Source organism: Lutzomyia longipalpis, chromosome 2, assembly GCF_024334085.1.
Source record: "Lutzomyia longipalpis isolate SR_M1_2022 chromosome 2, ASM2433408v1".
Lineage (NCBI taxonomy): Eukaryota > Metazoa > Arthropoda > Insecta > Diptera > Psychodidae > Lutzomyia > Lutzomyia longipalpis.
Genome location: NC_074708.1, coordinates 28,875,451 through 28,898,388, shown reverse-complemented (window position 1 = coordinate 28,898,388; position 22,938 = coordinate 28,875,451). Strand labels below are relative to the sequence as shown.

Here is a 22,938-nt window from a genome sequence, read left to right as displayed (position 1 = left end):
AAAAACATATCGAAGCATAATATAGATATGTACCTGTGATACCTATATAATTACAGAAATAAAATAAAGCTTAAATTGATGCTTAACCCAGATTTTCCAGGAAATTTTGAAATTTCATTGAAATCTGAATTTAGAACTGTCTAGAAAAGCAAATTCTTATTTGAAACTCTTGAAATTTCGTGGAAGAAGTTGTAATACTCCTCTAACGGAATTCATTTGATTTTTATAAAAATAAGAGCTTCTTTTGTCGTTTTTTTTTCACCCAAAGTCGAAAAATAAAATTAAAGCATCGCACAAACATGGGTTAATTATAAATAAAACGTTCCATTTAATTTCCCAAATATTTTAAAATACAATTCATTTGATACGAATGGTTTAATTAAACTGAATAATTTAATAATAACTTGAATATTGCAACTATAAATTACGTATAATTCAGAGAGTCGATTTCGTATTTATTTTTTGAAATTTCAATTTATTAAAAAATTAATTTTTAATCGGACCAGAATAAACGTTTTTTTCCAGCTCTTTGATACAAATATAATATTTTGATCAAAATATAGTATAAAGAAAGGAATCAAAAGTTTGCCATTATTGGACTATATAACGTACTAATGACACGCATTTATCGTAATCTTCCCGTAACCTTTTGACATGCTTCCAACATTGATACCCCCGAAAAGTTTTGGCAGAAAATCATTGATGATCCACGCTGAGAGGATTTTTTGTTGTACATGACTGTCTTTTTTTTGTGTGAGAATTAAACTTTTCCCCTTTTCTTTCAGAATTCTCCAAATGACCCAAACTCATCTTGTCATAGAGGAAACTGGGGTTATTGTAATACAATGAAAAAAATCTTAATAATATAAAGAATTTTTAAAAAAATACGCAAAATATCTATTTTATTTATTCCTGAAAGTTTCAGAGATAATTAAAATTGAAATAAGAAAATTAATTCAAATAAAAAATGCAACAAACAGCCCCCGCTTTTCCCTACACAACCAAATACTTTTCAATTGGACCGAGAAAATGAGCCAACGTGGGACGTGAAAAGAAATCAGGGAAAGGGTTTCCTTTTTTTATTTTATTTTCCTCGAGGGGTCAAAGTGTAATTGTGGAAATGAGCGTGGAGGATGGAAAAATAACAGAAAAACGAATTATTAAACTTCTCTAAATTCAAGACTATATAGCAAGTCCTTTTTTGCTCCTGAGGAAATGCGGTGCTTTCACGGTTTTTTTTTATCATGTAGGTATACATCTTTCATTAAAGCTTTTTTCCTGGAAAAATATTTTTGCGAGTAATCTTGAGTTTTTCTTGCTTTCTGAATTTAAAATAGCTTGAGGATTTTAATTGAGTCCTTGACATAATAAATGAGAAACTTTCAAGAACTTATGTAGTTCAGATTTTATTTTATAAATTTTTCATTTAGTTTTTAATTCATTTTATGAAAATTCGTTTTTATACTTTTACGTTTAAAATTGTGGTTGTGATCTCGCTTTGCAAGTGATGAGTGTCTCAACTAAACACCCAAAGAAATCGATGAGCATGGAGTTTGACGGCGATGAATTTACCATCCAGTAGAAGCCGTGTGATAAAATGATAAGTTGTGTGTTTGTGAAGCTGAAGGGATTATTCTTAGGGATCCTGAGCCTCTTCAGGCGTGCTCTCTGTTTCTCCCGCCGACGAGGACAATCCCCGGAAACTGCTGATGAAGTCCTCCAAGCTGTTAGTGTTGTAACCACTCACAGGGGATCAAGAACAAAATCTGAGGTAAAGTTTGCTGCATAAATTTCCACAGAAAGGTTTGATTGTCTAAATAAAATTTCCACAGCATCCGGAAAGAGATTGGAATACATGGGATGACTCCCCGAGGACTGTGGAGGAGCACATTGAGGTCTACAGGCAAAGATTAGCTCGAACTGAGCAAAAGAACGAAATGAGGGAACCGGACATCGATTTCTTTGGGGTAAGTTTCGCTGTCACGTGTAAATAGACCAGACTTATCTAGAAGTTGCAGGAAAGGATTTTCTTTTTCTTTTAATCTTTTTAATCTTAAAAAAATTTTATAGCAAACGTCATAGTTAAAGACTTAAAAGAAATTCATTTAACGTTAAAACAAATTCTAATTGATTTAAGAAAAATCATAAATTAACCGTTTTTTATGATTTTAATTCCAGGACATGGAACCGAAGGTAGTAAAACAAACCAAAGTACTTATAAGGACAGACAATGAGCCTGAGAAGAAATTCTCACGGCTTACAGCTGCGACTGATGCAACCATTCCGTATGCTGCTGAGCTCGAAGACTGGTTAGATGAATCCAAATCAGGCTGGGAGGAGGTCAATGAGGATGCTTCAAAGTTAATCCGGGAGAAGCGACGAGAGCAACGAGCACAGCAGAAAATGCAACGTCACAAGGATGTGAGTACAAATCAAGGATTTGCCGAGAGGATAGGCAACCGAAAGACTTAGATTTATGTCCATTTTGGCAACAACAAAAATCCGGAGCTGTTGTGAGTGTAAAACATTTTTTTTTCGTGTGCAAATATATGCAAATTTTTTTTCATTTTCAATTCCAAGTATTTTATTTCTCTAACATTTTTTTTCATCGTGCCAATAAATTATTACATTTTCTCATCATTAATTCATAAATACATCCTTTACGATTCAATATCTGTGGAAAAGTACAAAAAAAGAAACTTCAAACGTTAACTCGTTACATTTTAATAAACTATTTTTTTCACCTTTTTTTTCGGAGACTTTGTGTAGTTACTTCGAAAGTCTTCTCTGATTTTACTTTTCCATTGGCAAAATATCTCAACAAATTCATTTCTCTACTCTGTTATATACCAGTTTTCTTTTAAATATTTTGTAATAATAGTTTTTCCTTTAAAAAAAAATTGAGAAACTTAATGACGAGTCCTGTGTGAGCAAAAAACGAAGTATTGTGTCTATATAAAAAACCTTTGATTTTCAATATTTTTTCTTTTTTTTTTTTCATCTCACTAATACTTTCTTTACATACGTATGGGTTTTCATTAGTTAATAGTTTTTTTTGTTTACTTTTTTATGTTCTTAACAATCAATTCACTAGGGAGATTATTGTGCAACCTTTCTTTCTTTCTTAACACATAAATTGGTTGGTATATAATAAGATTTTGCTTTCGCGCTAAAAAGAGGGGGCGGGGGCCGAACACACATAAAAATGAGCAAAAGAGTCATTTATCCATTTTTTTTTTGAGTAAAAATTCTTTTTACTTAAGAAGAATCCTATTTAGATAAAAATGTCTTCTTCACCTCAAACGTATAGAACCATTTTCTTATAGAAAAATTTACTTTTTTTGGCAAATTTCGTCGCAAATAAATCACAAGGATTTTCGTTGGAAGAATTCTTATAATTTTTTCTTTCTTTCACTATGATAAAGACAGAACAAAGTGAAAAAATCTAATAAAAAATCACTAACTCTATGAGGGGATTTTTTTTATTAATATTCGTTCTTTTTTTTAATATATTTACTTTCTCTCTTCTATATAATAAAGAAAGGTCTGTTTGTTGGTAATCTTCCGTCGTGTTCGGCTATACAAATCTACACCGTTTGACCGATCGCGATGAAATTTGGTACAGAGGCTCCTTATATCAGGCGGTTTCGAGTGGCCGTATCCATTTTCCCCCCGAAGCCCCCCTTCAGGTAGCCCCCATATAACTCTCATGCTTTTTTTGCGAATTTTTGAATTTGGCGCCGGAAATGTTGTATGGAAATGATTTCTTCTCTTTGCAATTTTTTTGGGTTGATGAGTGGCTCCAATCAACGTATAAATCATCACAATTTTTTTTCTCTAAAATTTGCGCGAAGCGCAAAACCCCCCGCGAAGCGGGGCGAGGAAAATTGGAGCGAAGCGACAATTTACCTCGTCATTTATAATTTATCTAATTAAATCTGCTTTTTCATCTTTATTTAATCTTTTTTTTTTAGTTTTTTGGAAGAGCGTTTTCTTAAGGTGTGTGTTTGTTTTTTTTGGGAAATGTGAAAATTTGCAGGCTTATGATGAAAAGCGTCGCTCATAAAATATCCAACACAATTTTCAATTATTATTTCTTCATTTTTACTATATAATTTTTATCATGATATTTTAACTGCTCATTGATCGTTAACTGCTTCATAACACGTGTTTTCTTTCGTATTTCTACTACTGGATTTTTTTGTGTGTGGGTGATCTTACTTGCCACGGTAGATCTCAATGATGCGATCTTGATCTACGTACTCAAATATGTGTGGTGCATCCATAAGGATACCCACCGTACCGGCTGTGGTGACGATGAAAAAGATGTAGAGCTGGAGACGATCGATTACCATCGCGACGTACTTCCAGTCTTCTCTTGTCTGGAAAAAAAGGAAAAAAAAAACTCTGATTGATTAACCTAAATTAGAATCAAGTTCATAAATTATCCGTTTTTAAAACCAGTCATCAGTTTTTTAAGGGCAGGCTTATAATAGCTGTATTCAGCCCTAATTCAATTTTGTCTAACCTTCAAAGCCTGATCCTAAAAAGTTAAACCAAAGCTTAAGAAAACTAAAACCTGGCTCAAAAGAGGCTAGAGCCCAAAAAGGCCTAGCCTGGAAACTAGGTCTAGCTTTGAAAACTTAATCCTAGTTTAGAAAAAATTAGGCCTAACTTATGAAACTTAGAACTCTCCTAAAAAACTTAAACCAAGTTTAGCAAAACCTATAGTTCTGTTTTCAGAATCTTAAATCAGACTTGTAAATTTTATTCTTAAAAAAAAATTATAAAAACTCACTTGAATGTACAAATCCTCATTTCTGAGATGCTCAGCAATAAATTCGACAGCTTCAGTGGCTTTACTAGCCTCTGGGGAGAGAAGAATTGAGTCGGAGCTTTCGCTCTCGCGCCTACAGGGATCCCCGAGTGCGCCGATTTCGGGTCCCGAATTCATCTTCCTGTTAATCTTGCAATTGGGATGGTGGAGATCCGATAGCTCCATCACCTCCATTTTAGCCTGCTTAGCCGCCCCAATGGCACCCAAATGCTTGGGGATCTCCGTGGGGCTACCGTAGGAGGGATGCTGATGCGGTGGCACACTCATACCGGGCATCTCCATCATCCAACGGAGACGCGTCTTACGTGGACGCTTCATGAGTAGCATTGCGGGGAGGTAGTGTAGGAAAACCGAGCGAATCCACAGCGGCATACGATGAGTACGGGGACCACGGAAGTTCCAATTGATAATGATTACCGTGACGAGGATGGAGACGGTGTTCATGATGAAGGTGAAGAGGAGGTACTTGGCAATCAGTGGAAGCACCAGGGATGTTGGCGGGAGGATTTTCGATACGAGCAAGAGAAACACAACCAGCGATAGGAGAATACTGATGCCAAGGGTTACCTTCTCACCCGCCTCGGCGGGTAGGTAGAAGACAAGGACGCAAAGGAAGGAAATGAGCACCGTGGGGAGGATTAAATTCACCGTGTAGAAGAGTGTCTTGCGCCTGATGATGATGTAGAATGTAATGTCTGTCTCTGTGGGATGATTCCCATTGCCTTGGTACACATTCAGGTATGCCGGTACCTCGATGATGTCCCACGTTCCTGACTTCCAGTAATCCGAGAGATCCACAAAATTCTTATTGTTGTACAGCGCCAGGGACACCTGGTCACCGTTGAAAGTCCACGAGCCGAACTTCATGATGCACGTTTGTTGATCAAATGGAAAGTAGGTCACATCGATTGTGCAGGAACTCTGGTAAATAGCCGGAGGCACCCAAAGTACTTCACCATTTGGATAGATGAGTACGTTGGATTTGTAACGAACCTCGTAGTTGCCATCGGCGCTGCAATATAGGAAAAATAGGTAAGTGGAGGTAACTCAATTGTGGTGGATTTTTATTTAAAAAAAATATTTATCTTCCTTTTAACACAAATTGGTTCCTTGAACAGTATCTCTTTAGCTCATCTGTGAACCAAATTCACATTCATTCTATTAAGAACAAGGATAAGTTGCAAAAGGTTGCTCTAAGCCTTCCTCTAGCCCAGGGTTCCCTATTATTTAAATGAAGGAATCAGGGACATAATTGAAATTCAACCTTTGAAAGAGCATCAATGAACGTACATTCATCGCGTGAATATATAGAATTGGGTCAATGAGGTCAAAGGATATTCGATATATGAAATTAATGTCAAAAATTTTTTTTTTGATTATAAAAATAAATCAGGAATTTCCTAAAAAATCTTTGATTAATTTATTAATTAACTAATAAATCAGTTATTAAAGAATGGCCCAAAAAAGAAAGGAAAATCTTCCGATAAGTGGTTCAAAAGAAAAATTGTTAAATTGCAAATCAGAATACAAGAAAATATTTTTTTTTTTCAAAATTGTTTCAAAAATCTTAAAAGGTTAGTTTTATCTCCTGAATATTTTGATTCTTACGTTTAATCTTATTTTCTTATGGCGTATTTACTTATATCTACTTAATTTATTATGTTTTAGAAACTTCTAATAAAATACTGAGAGGCTAAACTAATTTTTAACAAAATTTATTAAAAATTAAAATTAAAATACTAAAAAATTTTTCACAAAATAATAAATATTTTGGCTTTTAAACTAAATCATCACGCTTTTGTTCATTATATACCATTTACATAACTCATTACTTCATAAAGAGCTTTATATCCAAACTTTGTTTATCTGAAATCTCAAGAACATCATTTTCAATGCCAAGAGCTATGTGGAGGCTGAGCTGGTCGATAGAAAGGCCGTGATTTATCCTTTCTTTGAATAAAATTTTTGGCTACTCCCAATATCATTTATTTAGCCCCCTTTCCTATTATTTTTCAACCTTCTTCAAAGAGTCTTTAAGTTTTGTGTTTTTAACCCTTTTACTTTTCTACTGCAGGCTCAATAAAATAAGATCTCGTTATAAATTTTTATGACCCAATAATCGTTGAAAATTTTTATGTATTCATCGATTTTTCCAATTTTCTTTGAGTAATTTTCTGGATGGTTTTAAGGATGAATTGGTTTTGGAAAAATTATAATTTTTCCTTACTTGTTGAAGAGGACAATGTCGGGTTTCCACACTTTATCAGGGGGTAGGCGTAGTACCCCAATACCCCCATAATCGGCCTCGTCCCACTGCAGTTGGTAGTCACTCCAGACAAGACGGAGCCATACATTAGATTTCATAATTTGATTCTTTTCATTCACATTGATGAGCTGCACGAAGGCCAGTCCAAAGCGAACATCCACCTTCTGTGTCATATTTTGCACAGGGCGGATGAGTTTATTGTAACCACGGAAGAGATCACGCACCAATCTCTCCTCATCCTCTGAGCTATTTGCTGCATAAAGTCACCGTTAAAAGAAAGAAGAAATTATGAAATTGACCCAACTTTTTTCCTCTGATTAAATTAATTTCATTACCAAACTTGAGCACGAAGATGGAGATGAGAAAGAAGGAGGTCCAGGAGAGAAGTCGCAGTGATTTGAGCAAGTGAAACATGATCAGAGTTGGAAATTCAGCACTGTATTGTCGCAAAATTCACATTGAGCTGCATGAAATCTGAGGGGTGGAAAAGTTTATGGGAGAAAATGTGAAATTTTTCGCATGAGGGAAACGCCTTTTCTCGCACACCCAACATCTTTGTGTCACTGACCATTTTTTTTAGGAGGTGCCAAGCATCGAAATTGCTATTGCTGTTGGTAGTCAAATGAAATTCCTACTACAATACACTAAAACTTAGCAAATACTTCTACGTGGATTGCTTGAAAGTTCACTTTTCCGCACAAACTTTGCTTTTTTTCTTATTACACGAATTAGGAAGAAAATGTTTTAGCAGAGATGGGTGTCCCTATCCCTCTGACGGATATTTTCCATTTGGGGATATTATCGATTTCTTCCACACGTCCCAAAGTGCACACGCATGCCCTCTAAGAATTTCCCCCCATGCTATGTGCTAGACAGCATGGAAGCATGACACTTTCCCTCCAACATTATTCCCGCAAATCCCAAATTAAAAAAACACTTTAAAATTAAAAGGAATTTTATTCAAATTTATCATTTTTTCTTAAAGCCTCCAGATTGAAAAATTTTGATAATCTAAAAAAGTTTTTTTTTTAACAATTAACAATTTTGGTTTGAATTTTCGAATTATTAAAAAAAAGATTAAGTGCAGGAATGTCCTTTGGTGTATTAATGCGGCATCAATTCTCATAGGATAGTGCCAGGAATTCATCCTTTCGCGCCAGGTACTCCCCATAGCGGACTTGAGCAAATTTAACAAAATCAAAATCAATCGTTGAATGTTCAGCCTGAATGAGCGCCCAGACGGTCCAGAAGAGATGCGATGCGAGGGCAAATTGATTCACATGAACGTACAAACGATCCAAATCATTTTGCGTCACCTTTTGCGGATGCTGGAATGTCTCGAGGTACACTCTGAGCCAATTCATTTGGAATTCACGTGATGGGTAGCGTGTGTAGTCGACCTCATCGATGCCGGCAAATTCAGTGAAATGATTCCCAATGTCGAATGCCTGGTAGTTGTAGGCGGCATACTCGTAGTCAATGAATGTTACCTGTCGCAGGGATTCGGTGTACACCACATTGCCAAGGAGGAGGTCATTGTGGGAGAACACAACAGGACTCCCGAGACGTTCCAAGTGATCACAAAGTTGGTCCACTTCGGCACGGAGTTTGGAGAGAGGCAAAAATTGATCCTTTACTCTAAAAGGAAATAAAGAAATAAAGAAAAAAAGATAAATAAAAGAAATACCCAAATTGGGCTTTTTGGTGACAAATTAACACAGATTTATCTATTTAGAACATTCAGAAAATTTTCTTTATTAATTTTTAATAAATAGAAATGTTACAAAAAGTTGTTTTTTTCTTCAAAAATCGATAGAATTCAGTTAAAAGAAATGTTTAAGAATTTTTAATGCAAAATTTCGAGAATTTTGATTGAGAAGTGAATTTTCTACAAAGTTAGTCCCAAAATTTTTGCAAAATCTGTCTTAAATTCATAAGAAAAAAAAATCAAAAAATTCTTAAAATCTTGCATTAGAAGTTCTAAAACATTGGTCTTGTTTAGAATATTTTTTAAGCCAACTTTAAGTTTTCTTTATGTTTATGAACAATAATTCAATTGAAAAAGGAAAATGTAGAGTTAGCTTTAAAAAAAAAACTTAAATCTAAACTAGAAAAATTAGGCTCTAACTAAAGCCTAACTAAAGAAATCTTAAAAATCAAGAAAATAATTTTAAAAAAAATTTTTAATAAAGCTGAATTGATTCATTTAAAGGAAAAACTTTGAAGTGTGGGCAGAATTAAAAAAAAATGAGAATTAATTTTTTAAGACATTTTTGAAGTCAGAGCTTCCAAAAACTTCAAAAGTTTCTTCGGCATATCTGAGTTAAACAGGTTAAACATGAGTGAAGACATTTTTTCTCTAAATCTCGGACTAAATAAGTAAAAGTCGTAAGTCTGTGGAGAATATTTAATTTTATTGTGTAAAAAAGCCTAATCAGCTTAACATAAAGCTTAGTTTTTTTATATCATAAAATTATATAGGTTCCTAGAAGCATGTCATGCTTTTAACTGTGTAAATTAATGTTGAAATCCTTGAAATCATTTAATGCTTGTTGTAAAGTAGTTTTCTATGTGACAACGCTCAAACAATAAAAGATAATGAAGTTTATTATTCACAAAGAATTGAGAAAGCTCAAAAATGTTTTGATGCGTCTTTAAATTAAATCCAAAAGTCTTGTTGAAGTTGTGATTTTTCTGCGTGAAATGGGTTTAATGTCTTCTATATAGATTTCTTAATCAGTCTCCGAACTCTGTTCATAAATCATCGCAAATCTTATCATCTGAGGAAAAATCAGCGACGAAATAAGGAAATAATGCGTGTACAATAGATTACTTACCGAACATGAATCTCTGACCTGGTGAATGTCTCCGGAATTAGGCTGAGGAATTTTTCTAGTTTGCCCCTCAGCATTGGAATGCGTGGGATCTCCGTCCAGCACTGTAGCCTGTGCATTTGAGCCATTTTTTGTGCCACAAGGGTCCATACCGATGGCTCAATGACGGATTCTGGAGTGAGAGTAACTCCTGGCACAAATTCATAGGCTAGGCCATTGTTGAATGTTGCATAGAGCTGAGGGGCTAGGCCAAAGCTGTGCAGCATCCGAATATTTCGTGTTTCGGCTGTTCTATCGATCAACAAGTCCGTTTTGTTGCCATAAACACGAATAAGTACGGTATCCTTAACATCTCCGTAGAAGCATCCGACTAGCTTATTGGTGATGCCATCAGTGAAGAGCTGTAGATGAGAATGAGGCGGAGCATATTACAATTATGTACATCGAAGTCTGTGTGAGACTGATAAGGTCAAATGGATTGGGGGCAGCTGACCTCAGTAAGATAGTTTTTTTTCTCTTTGCAATGAAATGTTTCAAAAAATACCTTGAATTCGATGCCTTCACTGGGCCAGGTGGGGCGAATCTTTTCGAGAATTTTACGTGCTCCCTCGAAAATGGTAGCCTCGTGAATTGTAACAGGAACAAATGGAGCATTTGGCTCATCCAGTCTCCCTACAGGATCCATAACAGCGAAAGCTTCAGGAATGTTAAGAATTCTGGAAAACCGACTAGACGTGCTAAATTACAAAAATTCCACACTCAAGTGTCGTCTCGGAATTATCACGTGTTGTCGTCACTAAGCAATTGCCAACGCAACTGGGAGTACACTGAATATATCGATGATCTCTGAGGTCAGCAATCTGAGAAGCCCACAAGCAACAACTGGGTGCTTTCGTTCATATATACTGATCTTTGGTGAAAAATACTGATCTTTGTGTGAAGGAAATTCTTAAAGAAAATTCATGAAGATTTAAATAATGGAAAAGTAGGACTTGTGCAATTTTTGTCTCACGTACTCACCTTGTCTACATTCTCACTTGTATTTACACGTTACTATTCATAATTCATTACTAATTCTTTTTTAGAAAATATGCATGTTTTTATTTCCACATAACAAACTACTTTTTGTGCCTCTGTCATGAGGAATAAATGAGAGAGGAATGAGCTCTCTGAGAGTACTCCCAAGCTCTATCAATGTAAGATAGAAGATATAAATTCATATGGGCTGAAATGAGAAGGCAATTCGTGGAATTGATTGGATTTAAGCTACCTTTATAGAGCTTACAAAAAGCGCGCGAAAGAGAAAATTTCCCAAAGCACAAAATCATTAATTTTCCCTCCATATTTTTTTCTGCTTTTCCACCACATAAAAACTCCTTAAAATACGATTTAGAAAATTCAATAAAATTCTGTTCTTTATTTTAAACATCATGGTGTTGGCTGAGAAAAAGCTCGAATAATTTGCGCTAAGCTCTCGTAACTTCCTGTAACAAAACCAAGTAGTGCTATCACCATTATGCAGACATTTTTCAGCAATTTCGTAGCTCCAGGTCCTTTGCTGCCTTCCCAGTTGACAACCAACTCAATGAACGGTGGGAAAACCAATGCTAGAGCCGTTGAACACAGAGCTCCATTGAGGGAAATGAAGAGACTCAATTTTGGCACAGTCATTGCAATTGCAACTGCAAAAGGAAAAGCAAGAAAAAATAATTTTTAGACTAAGGATTCAGGAGTTTTGGGGTCATTCTGCGATCCTTGTTAGCATTCTAAGGCAGTTTTGAAGGCTAAAAAGCTTGTCTTCTTAAAATTAACAAAAAAAAGTATTTTTTATACTCACGTGTTACTAAAACCATGAAGGTCCTGAATATAAACTCGCCAACTAAAGGATAATTCCGTGGTCCGAATTTTCCTTGAATCCCCGGCCACATTATCTGTATGGCAATGAAGAATTGCAGAGCATACCCCAGGAGTACTCCGAGAGAGATGAGAAGCTTAACAGATTGTGCCAGAGGAATATCCTTTGGGAGATTCAGTGTTAAGCTCCCTTCAACGTGTTCGCCATATTTGAGGTAGCCCAGAAATCCCAGTCCAGTGAAGAGGAACGTCACGAAGACCATTCCAACGTTGAGCACCCCGGCAGGACGATGAAAATTCCTCGGAACCTTCATGGCATTCTGCAGCGGAAGAACAAGGCTAATTCCCTCAAAGGCAAACAATGTTGTACCAAAGAACAGTGGTAGTTGTTCCCAAGTTGACACAAAGTTCCTTTCAGAGGGGCTCGGGAGATTATCCACAGAGAAGTAGAGAGTGATCCCTGTGCCAATGAGCATGCAGGCACTTGCAATCACGGAGCATGGTGCGAGAAATTTGAGATTTGTAATGAGACTGGTGAGGAGGATTGGTATACAAATGATTAAATAATTCAAATAATCATTTATAATAATTCCATATTCAGTCCAAATCTACAAGAAAAAGGACACAAAATTAATTTTAAAAAAATTCTAAGCAAGGAATGAAGATTTCAACGAACCTGCTGAAGATTTGTGCTGACAAAGACAAAGTAGACACAACAGAATCCAAGCTGTGTTACGCAGAGGAAGACATTCACAATGATCCTCATCGTCCTGGACCATTGCCTCAATCGTGGTGGTCCATTTTCGAAGCAAAGCTCAACGGTTCTTGCAAAATCCGGATATTCGTCGGAATTTGTTTTCGTCCGCATCTTCTTGGAGCACTGCAGTAGGATATGCTGGCAATGGACACAGACAATACCAATTATAATGGTAAGAATGGGTCCAAGGATGAGGCCGGCATTTTTCATAGCATCCCCCATGGCAAAGAGACCCGGCCCAATGTTGCCCTTGAAGACGTGAACAATGGTTTCAAGGTAGGACATAGCGTGGGAATTTGGAGCTTCCGCAGCGACATTGTCAGCTCCGTCATTGTCATCCTTCTTTGGATTTATAGGATCCTCAGGATCTGTGTGAAATATCAGGGGGGTAAGTGATAATAATTGTTAAGACTTTTTTTTAAAAATTTTATTGAAGCTGCAAATTTTTAAAAAAAAATCCTTTAGAGCTATTTTATTGAGACAATAAACATTGCCTGATGAAAATAGATAAAGGATGAAATTCACTAACTATAAGTCAGTTTTAAGTATTTTTAAGTTAAGCTAAAATTCTATTAAACTTAAGTATTTCTTTTAACCCAAACATAATTTTTTTCAAAACATAATAATGTTCAGACCTAATTTTTTAAGAAATGCTTAAATTTTCTAAAGAAATTTAATTTTTTGAATATGAACCTAATTTTTTTTTAGGATCAAGCCTTATCAGTTTATTACGCCAAATTTTCTTTAGTGAGTCCAAATTATTTTTAATCTTGACTTTAGATTTCCTTATGGTGGGTTTAAGTCGGGCTAAATGATTTTTTTTGGAATTCAATGCACGATTAATGACAAGGCGCTAATTGTCTTTCTAGAACGAAATTAGAGTGAAAATCGCCCAAAAACGGTTTGAGTTCTGATTCAGCGTGATCTAACTTTATGACCTAAAAGTATTAAAAGTTCTAAAAGTCTGATCTTAAAAAAAAACTTAGGCTTGACCCGCTTGACCTAAAAATATAAAGTTTGACTTAAAAACTAAAGTCTGGTTTGAGAAAACTTAAACCGGATTTAGTTCTTAATTTTACCCTAAGTCTGTAATCTCTTTTACTTAATATGGAACAAAGAATAAGGCTTACAACCAAATTAAGAGCTGAAATCTAATGAATACTTACACATTTTACAATAGGAGAAGACGGGGTACTTGTGATCTTGTATTCTCAGTCTCAGCCAGACAAGAATTAAAAACACCGAATATAAAAATTAAAAATTCCTCAATATTTTTATTGGTATTTTGTTTTACAGGATAAATAACATTTTTTTTCTTTAGTTGTGCTTGTTTAAGTTAATCAATGTACGCCTGGGCTCCTCAGAGTCTTCTACTTTGCGTTAGTGGAATCCTACTTAAGGTACTGCCTTTTCTTCTGGGGGGGAGCGCTGGATGTCCACATTGGATCTCTCGTAGTGGCGCAAAAGCGTGCCATCAGAACGATGTCATTTGCGAGGTTCAGGGAGCATTCGGAACCACTGTTCCGTGCGTGGAACATAATGCCCCTACAATGCCTGCATATCTACGTCGTTGCTGACGCCTTTCTTAGAGGCCGCCACCCCGCCTGCTTCGCTGAGAGCTCCGTACGAAGAAGGGAGCACTTCAATGTCCCTATGCCCAGATCGGAGGGGTTCAGAAGGTCTTTCCTGTACCTGGCTCCTCTCATCATGAACAATGTTTGGGACGTGATCGGTGCTCCAACCAGGAGCGCACTGTTGGAGTATCTTTCCAATTCTGATGACGTCGGTGGATTAGTGACATCCAGATACACTCCATAATCGCAACAGCACAGCATATGGCTATTGTTGCTAAAATTCTTTCCTTGTAGATATACATTGAAATGAAATATATGATGATTATATGATGATGATGATGACATTTATGTAATTTTTCTTCCTGTCTTAATTTTATTCCTTGTAATCCTCGTCAGATTCTTCATCTGTTTGTTCAGTTTCCTCAATTTTCTCCATTTTTATTTTCTTTGTTTTTCCTTGACTTTCATCATCTTCTTCTTCATCAGTTTCCTTCCCTTTTTCTTCTCCATCATTTCCTTTTTCCTTCTTTACCCTTCTTTTTCGCCTTTTTGTACCATTGTCTTCGTGAGTTTTTATATGTGCCTGCAAGTGGTGTTTCAATTGAAAATCTGCTGAGCATATATCACACAGGAAGGGTCTCTCTCCTGTATGAACCTTTTTATGAATCGTCAAAGCACTAAGCGTCGCGTACTTCTTGTCGCAAAGATCGCATTTAAATTTGCGCTCCTTCGTGTGAATAGTCATATGACAATTCAGAATAGTCAATGTTCTAAAGCGAATTTTGCAAATTTTGCACATGTATGGTTTTACTCCTGTGTGAATTCTTCGATGAACGTTGAGATTTTTCTTTAATCGGAATGTTTTATTGCAGTCGCTACATTTGAAATTTTTTTCGCCGGTATGTACGGTCATGTGATATACTAACAAGTATTTACTGTGGAAGGACTTTGGGCACATTTCGCACTTGAATGGAAGATCTTTCAGATGAGTTCTCTTGTGTTTTGTCAATGTTGTGTTCGTTTTAAAGGCTTTTCTACAAATATCACATTTAAACTTTTTCTCCTCTGTGTGGCAGGACATGTGATTTATTAAAGTCCCTTTACTGCGAAAGGCTTTAGCGCAGATATCGCATAGAAAAGGTTTTTCACCCGTATGTTTCCTTTCATGCGTAAGCAATTGTTTATGAGTTTTGAATACTGCAGGACAGAAATCACAAGTTTTCCGGAAATGAATTTTTAAATGAGCCTTATATTCTGCTCCTGTGTTAAATTCCATCCGGCAATATCCACATTTATTAAAGTCTGCCAACGACTTAAATTTCTTGTCTGAATGCTTCAGCATGTGCCATTTTAAAAATACTTTCCTTTTATATTTGAATCCACAATCATGGCATTGGAAGGGTTTGTGTTTGGATTTTTTATTAAAATGCCTTTGCAGGTGCTGTTTTAAGTTTGATATCCTTTTAGATCTGAATTCACAATGATGACATTGGAAGGGTTTAAACTCCTCTATTCCTGTCTCTGCATTTTGCTTTTCTTTAAGAGAAATTTTCCTTTGGAATATCCTGGATCTTTTGTTGAAATGCCTTTGCAGGTGTCGTCTTAAATTTAATTTACTTTCAGACGTGTATTCACAATGATGGCATTGCAAGGATATAAGCTCCTGCATTCCTGCCTTTGTAAGATAATGCTTTTGCATGTGCTGCCTTAGGTTCGATTCTCTTTTTGATTTGAATTCACAATGATGACATTGGAAGGGTTTGTGTTTGGATTTATTATTAAAATGACTTTGCAGGTGCTGCCTTAGGTTTGATTCTCTTTTTGATCGGAATTCACAATGATGGCATTGGAAGGGTTTAAACTCTTCTATTCTTGCCTTTGCAGGATAATGCTTTTGCAGGTGTCGCATTACGTTCGATTCTCTTTTTGAACTGAATTCACAACGATGACATTGGTAGAGTTTAAGCTCCTTTGAGATTTTTTTGGATCCATTGTTAAAATGCATTTTTAGGTGTCGTCTTAAGTTTGACTTGCATTTAGATCTGTATTCACAATGATGACAATTCATAAAGACAGGTTTGAATTTTTTGTTTAAATGCTTCTGCAGATGCTTCCTTAAAAATGATTTCCTTGTATATTTGGATCCACAATGAAGACATTGGAAGGATTTTAACCCCGGTTTTCTTGTCTCTGCAAGTCTCTTTTCTTCCACAGAAATGGATTTTTTGTTAAAATGAACCTGGAGGTGCTGTCTTAGGTTTGATTCTCTTTTGGATCTGAATCCACAATGATGACATCGAAAAGGTTTAAACTCTTGTATTTGCTCCTGTATTCCTGCCTCTTCTACATCAGAATATTGATTTTCTCCCACTGCAATTACATCACTGTCATAATCTGATTGATTTTCCGATCTAGCATCCATTCCTTCAGCGTCCTCCAAGTCTTCATTCTCTTTGCGTCCAAGTTTTTGTCCTTCTTGCCTCTTAAACTTGTCACTGTTGCCTAAAATGTTCAAATAATAATTTTATGTGTTAACTTCCTCATCAGATAAAAATATCCCTTCGAATTTATACTTACTTACTTTCTCTGGACTTCTAAAATTCTTAGCACACGTTCTAATGTGGATCTTGCATAGTCCGCCATTTTGAAATCTCCTCCTGCAATACGTACAGTGGTGTATTTTTCTTACGGCTTGAGATTTCTCATAACTCCTCGAATGTGCATTCGTCTTCTTCTTTTTCTTCTTAGAGGAATGGATTCTCTTCTGAGCATGCAACTCCATATGAGTCTTGTAGTCCGTAAACCAAATAAACTTCTCTTTGCAGTATCCACAAGTGAATTTCAGTTGATCCTCATCGTTCGTACTATGCTGTTGTATGTTCCTCTCGATGGTTTTGAAGATCCTTTCCTCAAGTAGTACTTGTTGTTCCATCAAGTGATTTTGCATGTGTTGGCTCAAAACTGACTTCCTGCTTGATTTGAATTCACACTTGTAACATTGGAAAGGTTTGGGCTGTGGTATTTCCTCCTCTTTTATTTTCTCTCCATTTCCGTTTTCTTCCTCTAAAAGTGGATTTTCTTCCACTGAAATTTCATCATTGTCACGATCTGAGTAATTTTCCGATTCAGCTTCGTCCATTTCAGCATACATTGGGGTTATATTCTTCTCACGTTCGAGTGTCTGATTTTCTTTAATTGTGTTTTCATCTGTGTGATCGCTGGTAATCATCTCGACTTTAACATCTAAAGAGGTTATATCTTGATTTTCTGTGTGAGTTTCCTCTTCAGGAAGAAAGATCGTCTCGATGTGCCTAAGCGGCGTGGAAGACACATTTTCCTTCTCAGTTCTATTATCATTTTTCTTGCATGTCCTACTGTGAATTTTACATAGTCCACGATTGTAAAATTCCTTCTTACAATACGTACAGTACACTACTCCCCTTATAGCTTGTTCTTGCGTCTTATGCTCTTTCAAGGCAGATGGGCGGACTCTTTTCTTGGAATGAGCTATCAAATGATTCTTGTACTCTGTAAACCAAATAAACTTCTCATTGCAGTAGCCACAAGTGAGTCTCAGTTGTTGCTCATTATTCATCGATGGAGAAGCTGACGATGTGTTGGGAGGGTTACTTTGCACGTCTTCAGATGTCGTTTTCCTCCGTTGTTCACGTCGCTTTTTCAAATGCTTTTCCATATGTTGACGTAGAGTTGTTTTCCGGGAAAATTGATATCCACAGTGGATACATAGATAGCGTTCCGCCATTAAACTGTGCCTCTCAGTCATTTTCTTGACGCTTCGTTCGGAACGACTTTTTGGCCTTTTTGGTAAAACTTCATTTCTATCAATACTTTTAGTGAGCATCAGTCTCTGCCTCGACGTTCCACCTTTTTCACCTTCTCTCGCATCCTTTTGGCTTATTCGTGGCAATAAAACTCTGACCTCTTTGAAGTTATGAATTTGTGTTATGTAGCTTGACGAATCCTCATTCTTCTTCTTTTGACCACTTTTATGCTTCTGAGTTTCTTTGATCGTTGATGAGCTGGATGGATTTGGTCTCCCTCGACGTGTTGCATTTTCTCCAGGTAGTGCAACAGTATTAATCTCTTCATACTGTACGGTTTCTTGCTCCGTCTTAATTCGTTCACAAACATCTGCAATTTCTTCATTATTAACGACGAAATTGTCCCTCAGGTCATCGTCCGTGGTGGAACTACTGCTAGATGGTGCAGTTGCTTCTACAAACTTCCGGTAAGCATTATCGCAGCGAATCTTAAAATCCCAAAAATCATCAAGTTGGCTTTTGCAGCAGATGCAAATGTATCTCAACCAATTCTTGTATTTCTCCTGAAAAATTTTACAAAAGAATATCTATCAAATTACTGGTTTCGGGAAGCCAAGTTATGTATATTGTGAAATATTTTTACCTCATAATCCGTCACTACTTTGAGCTTCCTGTGGATGTAGCGGAACTCCTCCATCCAACTATCCATGAGATTCGTTCGAACTTCACATATTCGGCACTTCTTTGCTTCAGCATAGTGAATAACTCTCCCTGTGGAGATCATTTTTTTGTGATTTTTGATGCTCACAACACAATTGTTGATAAATTAAGTAAGTGTCAAGCACATGTCTCAAGATTAGGGGAACGCGGCCCAATTGCGGCCGGCGCCCAATTCCGACCGCCCTTTTTTTTACCGTAAATGACAAAGTATTATAAAATTAGCTTCACTACATTATGTAGATATTTTAGTAAAGTGATATTACCGTCTAAAATAAATTAATTTGGTACACAACAGAACGAATAAAAAATCAAAATTCATTTTCAGCACTTGGCCAACATTTTCTGATTTTAGGAAAAAGTTTATATGAGTTTAATTTTCTACTATCATGTCTCATATTATGCCGCGTTTCTGTAGCTCAGAGTGTCTAGTTTATTACTTGATGTACAATTTTTTGAAAGATTTTAGGTATTTTTAGGTCTTTTTTAATTCGATTATTACTCAGAACAGGTAAGAGTTAGAATGTTTGCATCTGGAGAACAAAGTTAGGCTATTAAATGACCTTTCCAATGGTACCAAACTTAGAAAGATTTAATTCACTTTAATATAACTTTTTTTTTAATCCTTCTGGGAGGGAATTTAGGGGGTCGCAATTGGGCCACGCTCCCTTATACTACAAAATGACGTAGAAATTTAACGCTACGCGGCGGTAGAGCCTTGTGTTATACAATGGCGCGGAAAATTTGGATTTTAACGAACTTTTTTTTTGTTTCTCCAAAAATGCGACTTTTTTTGTTTTTCCGTCAATTTTTTCTCACAAAACACGTTTTTGGGACTCCTGAGCCACTTACGGGTTCTCCAGGGCCCCCAGGGAGTCGCTCTGTGCGGAAATTGAGGCTGGCATAAATTTTGACGGTTGGGGATTTTACACGCACTTTTTTTTCTAGAAATGCATTTTCGCGAACTTTTCAAACCAATAATGCCAATCGACGCGGTGTCGCTTCCTGAGTGCAAAAACTTACTTCCGGCCGGAAAATTCGGCGGAAAACGCCAGAAAATTGCGAAAAATCTTCGGTGCGAGGGAGACACTATTAGTTTCGTGCAAGCGAGAGGAAGCTCTTTCTTCTCAGGCAACCAGCGCCATGTAGCGGAAATTTCAATTTAATTTTGGCGCGAAATTCAAAATATTAGGGGAGACCGGTGTAAAAAAAAGTCAATTGAAAATTTTCAAATGCCAATTCCCCCCATTCCCCCCAAGTTATAATTCGGAAAAATCTGAAAAAATTATGGTGGAAAACCCTACCAACCTTTAATAATTGACTACAATTTGGAGATTATCTGAGCAATAGTTTAGAAGTAAAAAATAATAATAAAATCCTTTTAATTAATCTGGAATTTTTAAATGAAATATACATATATTTTTTTTAATTCGTTGGGGGAAAACGGGGCAAAAAAAGTTACTTAAGGATTTGAAAAAAGCTCAAAATATCCTATTGCGCCTAACTACTAGAAACTGCTTTATCAATTTGAGAAATTTGTTTTTTTTTTTAGATTATTTGAAAAATAACCCCTAAGTGACTTTTTATACCCCGCTCTGCCTTAAGATTACTTTAAATGAAGAAATTTTATAAACAGATTCACTGAGAATGGATCAACAAAGTATATACCTAATTAAGAAAGATATACATAATATAGCTCTTCAGTCAGACAAATAATTTTAAAAGAATTAAGAAAAAAGATTCTGGTGTCAAAAAATCGACATAAAGAACGATTTTTTGTCTCAGCTCAGCGAAGAGCGTAATATTTAGTCGTTCAACCTTCTTGACATTGGCAATGAAAATACGACATTTTATTATTCCTGAAATCTCATAAAATTCTCACACCAAGTAAAAGAAATATTATTATTCGTTAAAAAATATACAGTCCCTATTACACCGAAATAATGCAAAGAGCTTTAGAAAAATAAGTACTTTGCCTGGAAAACTTGCAATATATATATTTTTTAATTTTTATATCTTGAAAGCTTTTCTAATCCTTTTTTCAAATTATCCAGGATAATCAAAATTAGACTCTGGGTTAATTTTTAAATGGTTTATTAACACTCGAAGGGTATTGGTGGCCACAAATTTTTAATCATCACATATAATTAAAATCTGTTTAACATTTCGTGATAAATTCTTCATTATTGTGTAAGAAAGTTCAATTACTTCAAGTTCGTCGAAAAAAATCTTGAAGATTTTTTTTCTTTTTAGAGAAATTGAAGATCAAAGTATTGAGGTTATAACTATCGATCATCCAAGGGTTAAAGGCGTCTTTTATAAAGGAACTACAGCCAAAAATCATCCCTTTGACCAAAATTGATCATCTTGGACGATTTTTAAAAATGATTAATGTACTTTTAGGGAAAAAATAAAAGGAAAAACAATATTGCAAATCCAGACAAAATAAATACTTTCTCGTAAGCTTTTATCTTAAAGACTTTTTTTCATATTTGAGGTATCCCACAGATTTTCGCTTGATTTACATTCAATCTACGCATCATTTGCGTTGTTGAAATTAAAAGTATTTTTATGTGATTTTTTTCTGGTATTGCAAAATAAAAACAAATCGAAAAAAAATGCCGCATTTCCGAAAACAAACGCCCCTGCCAAGTATCATGTTATCCGTGTCTTTTTCACTGAACTTTATTGTCTCTTTATTTAAAATAATTGTTGAACTATTGCCAAATAAATTCCCTCGTTACTACTGTATTTTATTCTATATGCGTGGGTGCATGATCTTTGATTTATTTCCTCCTCTCTAGAATAACACCCGCAAGCCAGGCATAAAGATCTCTCTATTTAACCCTTTCGCGTCCAAAGAAATTTACTAGAATTGAATAATTTTTTCAAGTTATAAATGTTAAGTTTACGTAGAAGAGGTGAAAGAACACATTTTGATTGAGAAATGCTCTCTAAAATCATCTAGAGAATATTTCACGTGGATCTCTTATTTTCTTACCTCTTTTATCAGTACTCCTTCCATTTAAACTCGTTTCTGCTATTTCCATATTTTAAATGTTTTTATTTACACTCTGTCTTACAAATCTTATAGCATATCTTGGCGACACGCCGTTCACTTTTTTTTTAATATTACTTTTAAGAGTAAATTTATTGCGATTTGAATTAAAATCTAATTGATGGATTAAAATTTCTCAAAAAATTCACGAAAAAGAATTAAATGTTATTTATAAAAACACTTAATTGCCACTTTATTTTACATAGATAGAAGGAAGTTCCTAAGACGTTTTGCGTCTTGTTCTCTATCTTATAGTGTCACGCTTTAGTATCATTAAAGATCATATTTATCATGATAAAGTATATCTTGTTATGAGGCTGTTGAAAGATTAAATTCAAAAAGAAGAAAGAAAAAAAAGGAGAAATGCCACTGTTACACATAAAGACACATTGAGTGTGTGATACAATTTTTATGCTCCTATTGACGGCGTGATATTGCTAAAGAAGACACTCTGGTGTGATTAGGATGATTCAATTGAAGTTGTGTACATCTTATCTCACGTTCAAGTTCATAGCACGAATGGAAGATTAGTTTAGTAGATGGAAGAGGAGGCTCAATTGATTCACTCCGCGAGGATTGTAAAATGCACGTTTTCAATTGCACGCAGCTCGCCGTACGATAAATTTGTAAAACACTCAATTTCAATGTGAATAACCAGTGTGAGAATATTTCTGGGGCATTGAAGAATTTTTTTTTGTGAATGATCGTGCATTGAGTGTATGCGTGTCAAGTGGAATTAAGCATAAAATAGTGGAAGAATTTTTCTCTTGTATTTTCCAATTTTGCTCAACTAAACTCTTAACACGATAATTGCCAAGTGCTATGATAAATTGTTTAAAATGCAAATGTGATCTAACACAATAAGATAATTTACAGCGAAGAGTAACTTTTCACTATATACAATTATATATGTATATTATATAGGGTCACTTTCAGGGTGTGTTTGGAACTACTGACCAAGCAATGCCGGATCGTCGCAGCGATCTGGCGCGATCGACTTGAGAATGAAGACTGAGCGAAAGGTAATACACACAATGGAAAAGCCAAGAGAGAAGCGCGCGGTTTATGAGCAATCATGAGCGCGTCTCTTGGCGGGATAAGCGGGAAAGATGAAAGGAAATTACAATAAAGAGAGCCCAAGAGAGACAAAGAGAATGAATTTCGAGTGGCGCACGATCGAGAGATTGTCGCAAATTCTCTAAGTGTGGGAAGAGCGTTGAATTTCCTGTAATTTTCACCAATATATTGCAGTGCAAGAC

General features: G+C 35.7%; 7 protein-coding genes across 8 annotated transcripts in view; 2 read left to right on the top strand and 5 right to left on the bottom strand.

The window, feature by feature from the left end:
- LOC129791241 (fatty acid synthase-like) overlaps nucleotides 1–22,938 on the top strand; it is a 1,176,504-nt gene that overhangs the window by 144,564 nt on the left and 1,009,002 nt on the right. The window lies entirely within an intron of this gene.
- Nucleotides 1–22,938, bottom strand: part of LOC129789960 (pupal cuticle protein) — a 1,201,887-nt gene that overhangs the window by 207,259 nt on the left and 971,690 nt on the right. The window lies entirely within an intron of this gene.
- Nucleotides 1,559–2,573, top strand: LOC129789964 (uncharacterized). Its single transcript, XM_055827112.1, has 3 exons — nucleotides 1,559–1,771; nucleotides 1,833–1,967; nucleotides 2,179–2,573. Exons 1-3 carry the CDS (start codon nucleotides 1,598–1,600, stop codon nucleotides 2,470–2,472), a joined length of 603 nt encoding a protein of 200 aa, XP_055683087.1. The 5' UTR covers nucleotides 1,559–1,597; the 3' UTR covers nucleotides 2,473–2,573.
- LOC129789889 (acetylcholine receptor subunit beta-like 1) lies at nucleotides 2,665–7,894 on the bottom strand. The gene is made up of 6 exons (XM_055827006.1): nucleotides 7,672–7,894; nucleotides 7,439–7,577; nucleotides 7,065–7,356; nucleotides 4,799–5,849; nucleotides 3,910–4,382; nucleotides 2,665–3,522 (listed from the first exon to the last, which is right to left on the bottom strand). Exons 2-5 carry the CDS (start codon nucleotides 7,515–7,517, stop codon nucleotides 4,218–4,220), a joined length of 1,587 nt encoding a protein of 528 aa, XP_055682981.1. The 5' UTR covers nucleotides 7,518–7,577; nucleotides 7,672–7,894; the 3' UTR covers nucleotides 2,665–3,522; nucleotides 3,910–4,217.
- LOC129789917 (ethanolamine kinase) lies at nucleotides 8,041–11,106 on the bottom strand. Its single transcript, XM_055827042.1, has 4 exons — nucleotides 10,958–11,106; nucleotides 10,482–10,885; nucleotides 9,941–10,338; nucleotides 8,041–8,741 (listed from the first exon to the last, which is right to left on the bottom strand). The coding sequence occupies exons 2-4, from the start codon at nucleotides 10,620–10,622 to the stop codon at nucleotides 8,219–8,221; spliced, it is 1,062 nt and encodes a 353-aa protein (XP_055683017.1). The 5' UTR covers nucleotides 10,623–10,885; nucleotides 10,958–11,106; the 3' UTR covers nucleotides 8,041–8,218.
- LOC129789897 (proton-coupled amino acid transporter 1) lies at nucleotides 11,321–22,739 on the bottom strand. Its single transcript, XM_055827018.1, has 4 exons — nucleotides 21,623–22,739; nucleotides 12,468–12,916; nucleotides 11,775–12,399; nucleotides 11,321–11,619 (listed from the first exon to the last, which is right to left on the bottom strand). The coding sequence occupies exons 1-4, from the start codon at nucleotides 21,669–21,671 to the stop codon at nucleotides 11,366–11,368; spliced, it is 1,377 nt and encodes a 458-aa protein (XP_055682993.1). The 5' UTR covers nucleotides 21,672–22,739; the 3' UTR covers nucleotides 11,321–11,365.
- On the bottom strand, nucleotides 14,176–18,905 carry LOC129789832 (zinc finger protein 658B-like). Of its 2 annotated transcripts, none has more exons than XM_055826890.1 (3): nucleotides 18,548–18,905; nucleotides 16,700–18,467; nucleotides 14,176–16,624 (listed from the first exon to the last, which is right to left on the bottom strand). In XM_055826890.1, the coding sequence occupies exons 1-3, from the start codon at nucleotides 18,686–18,688 to the stop codon at nucleotides 14,496–14,498; spliced, it is 4,038 nt and encodes a 1,345-aa protein (XP_055682865.1). In that variant the 5' UTR covers nucleotides 18,689–18,905; the 3' UTR covers nucleotides 14,176–14,495. The 2 variants fall into 2 exon arrangements, with proteins under 2 accessions (XP_055682865.1, XP_055682867.1); XM_055826892.1 differs by having other exon boundaries at nucleotides 16,424–16,624; nucleotides 16,704–18,467; nucleotides 18,548–18,900.

Excerpts from the sequence above, each read along its gene's own strand:
- LOC129789964 (XM_055827112.1), top strand. The coding sequence starts at position 1,598 with ATGATAAGTTGTGTGTTTGTGAAGCTGAAGGGATTATTCTTAGGGATC. Across the intron at positions 1,772-1,832 it reads GATCAAGAACAAAATCTGAG|CATCCGGAAAGAGATTGGAA; the intron begins GTAAAGTTTGCT and ends AAATTTCCACAG. Across the intron at positions 1,968-2,178 it reads CGGACATCGATTTCTTTGGG|GACATGGAACCGAAGGTAGT; the intron begins GTAAGTTTCGCT and ends TTTTAATTCCAG.
- LOC129789889 (XM_055827006.1), bottom strand. The coding sequence starts at position 7,517 with ATGTTTCACTTGCTCAAATCACTGCGACTTCTCTCCTGGACCTCCTTC. Across the intron at positions 5,850-7,064 it reads GACATTGTCCTCTTCAACAA|CGCCGATGGCAACTACGAGG; the intron begins GTAAGGAAAAAT and ends CCTATATTGCAG. Across the intron at positions 4,383-4,798 it reads ATGAGGATTTGTACATTCAA|ACAAGAGAAGACTGGAAGTA; the intron begins GTGAGTTTTTAT and ends CTTTTTTTCCAG.
- LOC129789917 (XM_055827042.1), bottom strand. The coding sequence starts at position 10,622 with ATGGATCCTGTAGGGAGACTGGATGAGCCAAATGCTCCATTTGTTCCT. Across the intron at positions 10,339-10,481 it reads GTGAAGGCATCGAATTCAAG|CTCTTCACTGATGGCATCAC; the intron begins GTATTTTTTGAA and ends TCTCATCTACAG. Across the intron at positions 8,742-9,940 it reads AGGTCAGAGATTCATGTTCG|AGTAAAGGATCAATTTTTGC; the intron begins GTAAGTAATCTA and ends ATTTCCTTTTAG.
- LOC129789832 (XM_055826890.1), bottom strand. The coding sequence starts at position 18,688 with ATGATCTCCACAGGGAGAGTTATTCACTATGCTGAAGCAAAGAAGTGC. Across the intron at positions 18,468-18,547 it reads AAGTAGTGACGGATTATGAG|GAGAAATACAAGAATTGGTT; the intron begins GTAAAAATATTT and ends AAAATTTTTCAG. Across the intron at positions 16,625-16,699 it reads TAGAAGTCCAGAGAAAGTAA|GCAACAGTGACAAGTTTAAG; the intron begins GTAAGTATAAAT and ends TGAACATTTTAG.
- LOC129789897 (XM_055827018.1), bottom strand. The coding sequence starts at position 21,671 with ATGGAAATAGCAGAAACGAGTTTAAATGGAAGGAGTACTGATAAAAGA. Across the intron at positions 12,917-21,622 it reads AAGGAGTACTGATAAAAGAG|ATCCTGAGGATCCTATAAAT; the intron begins GTAAGAAAATAA and ends TATTTCACACAG. Across the intron at positions 12,400-12,467 it reads TCAGCACAAATCTTCAGCAG|ATTTGGACTGAATATGGAAT; the intron begins GTTCGTTGAAAT and ends TTTTTCTTGTAG.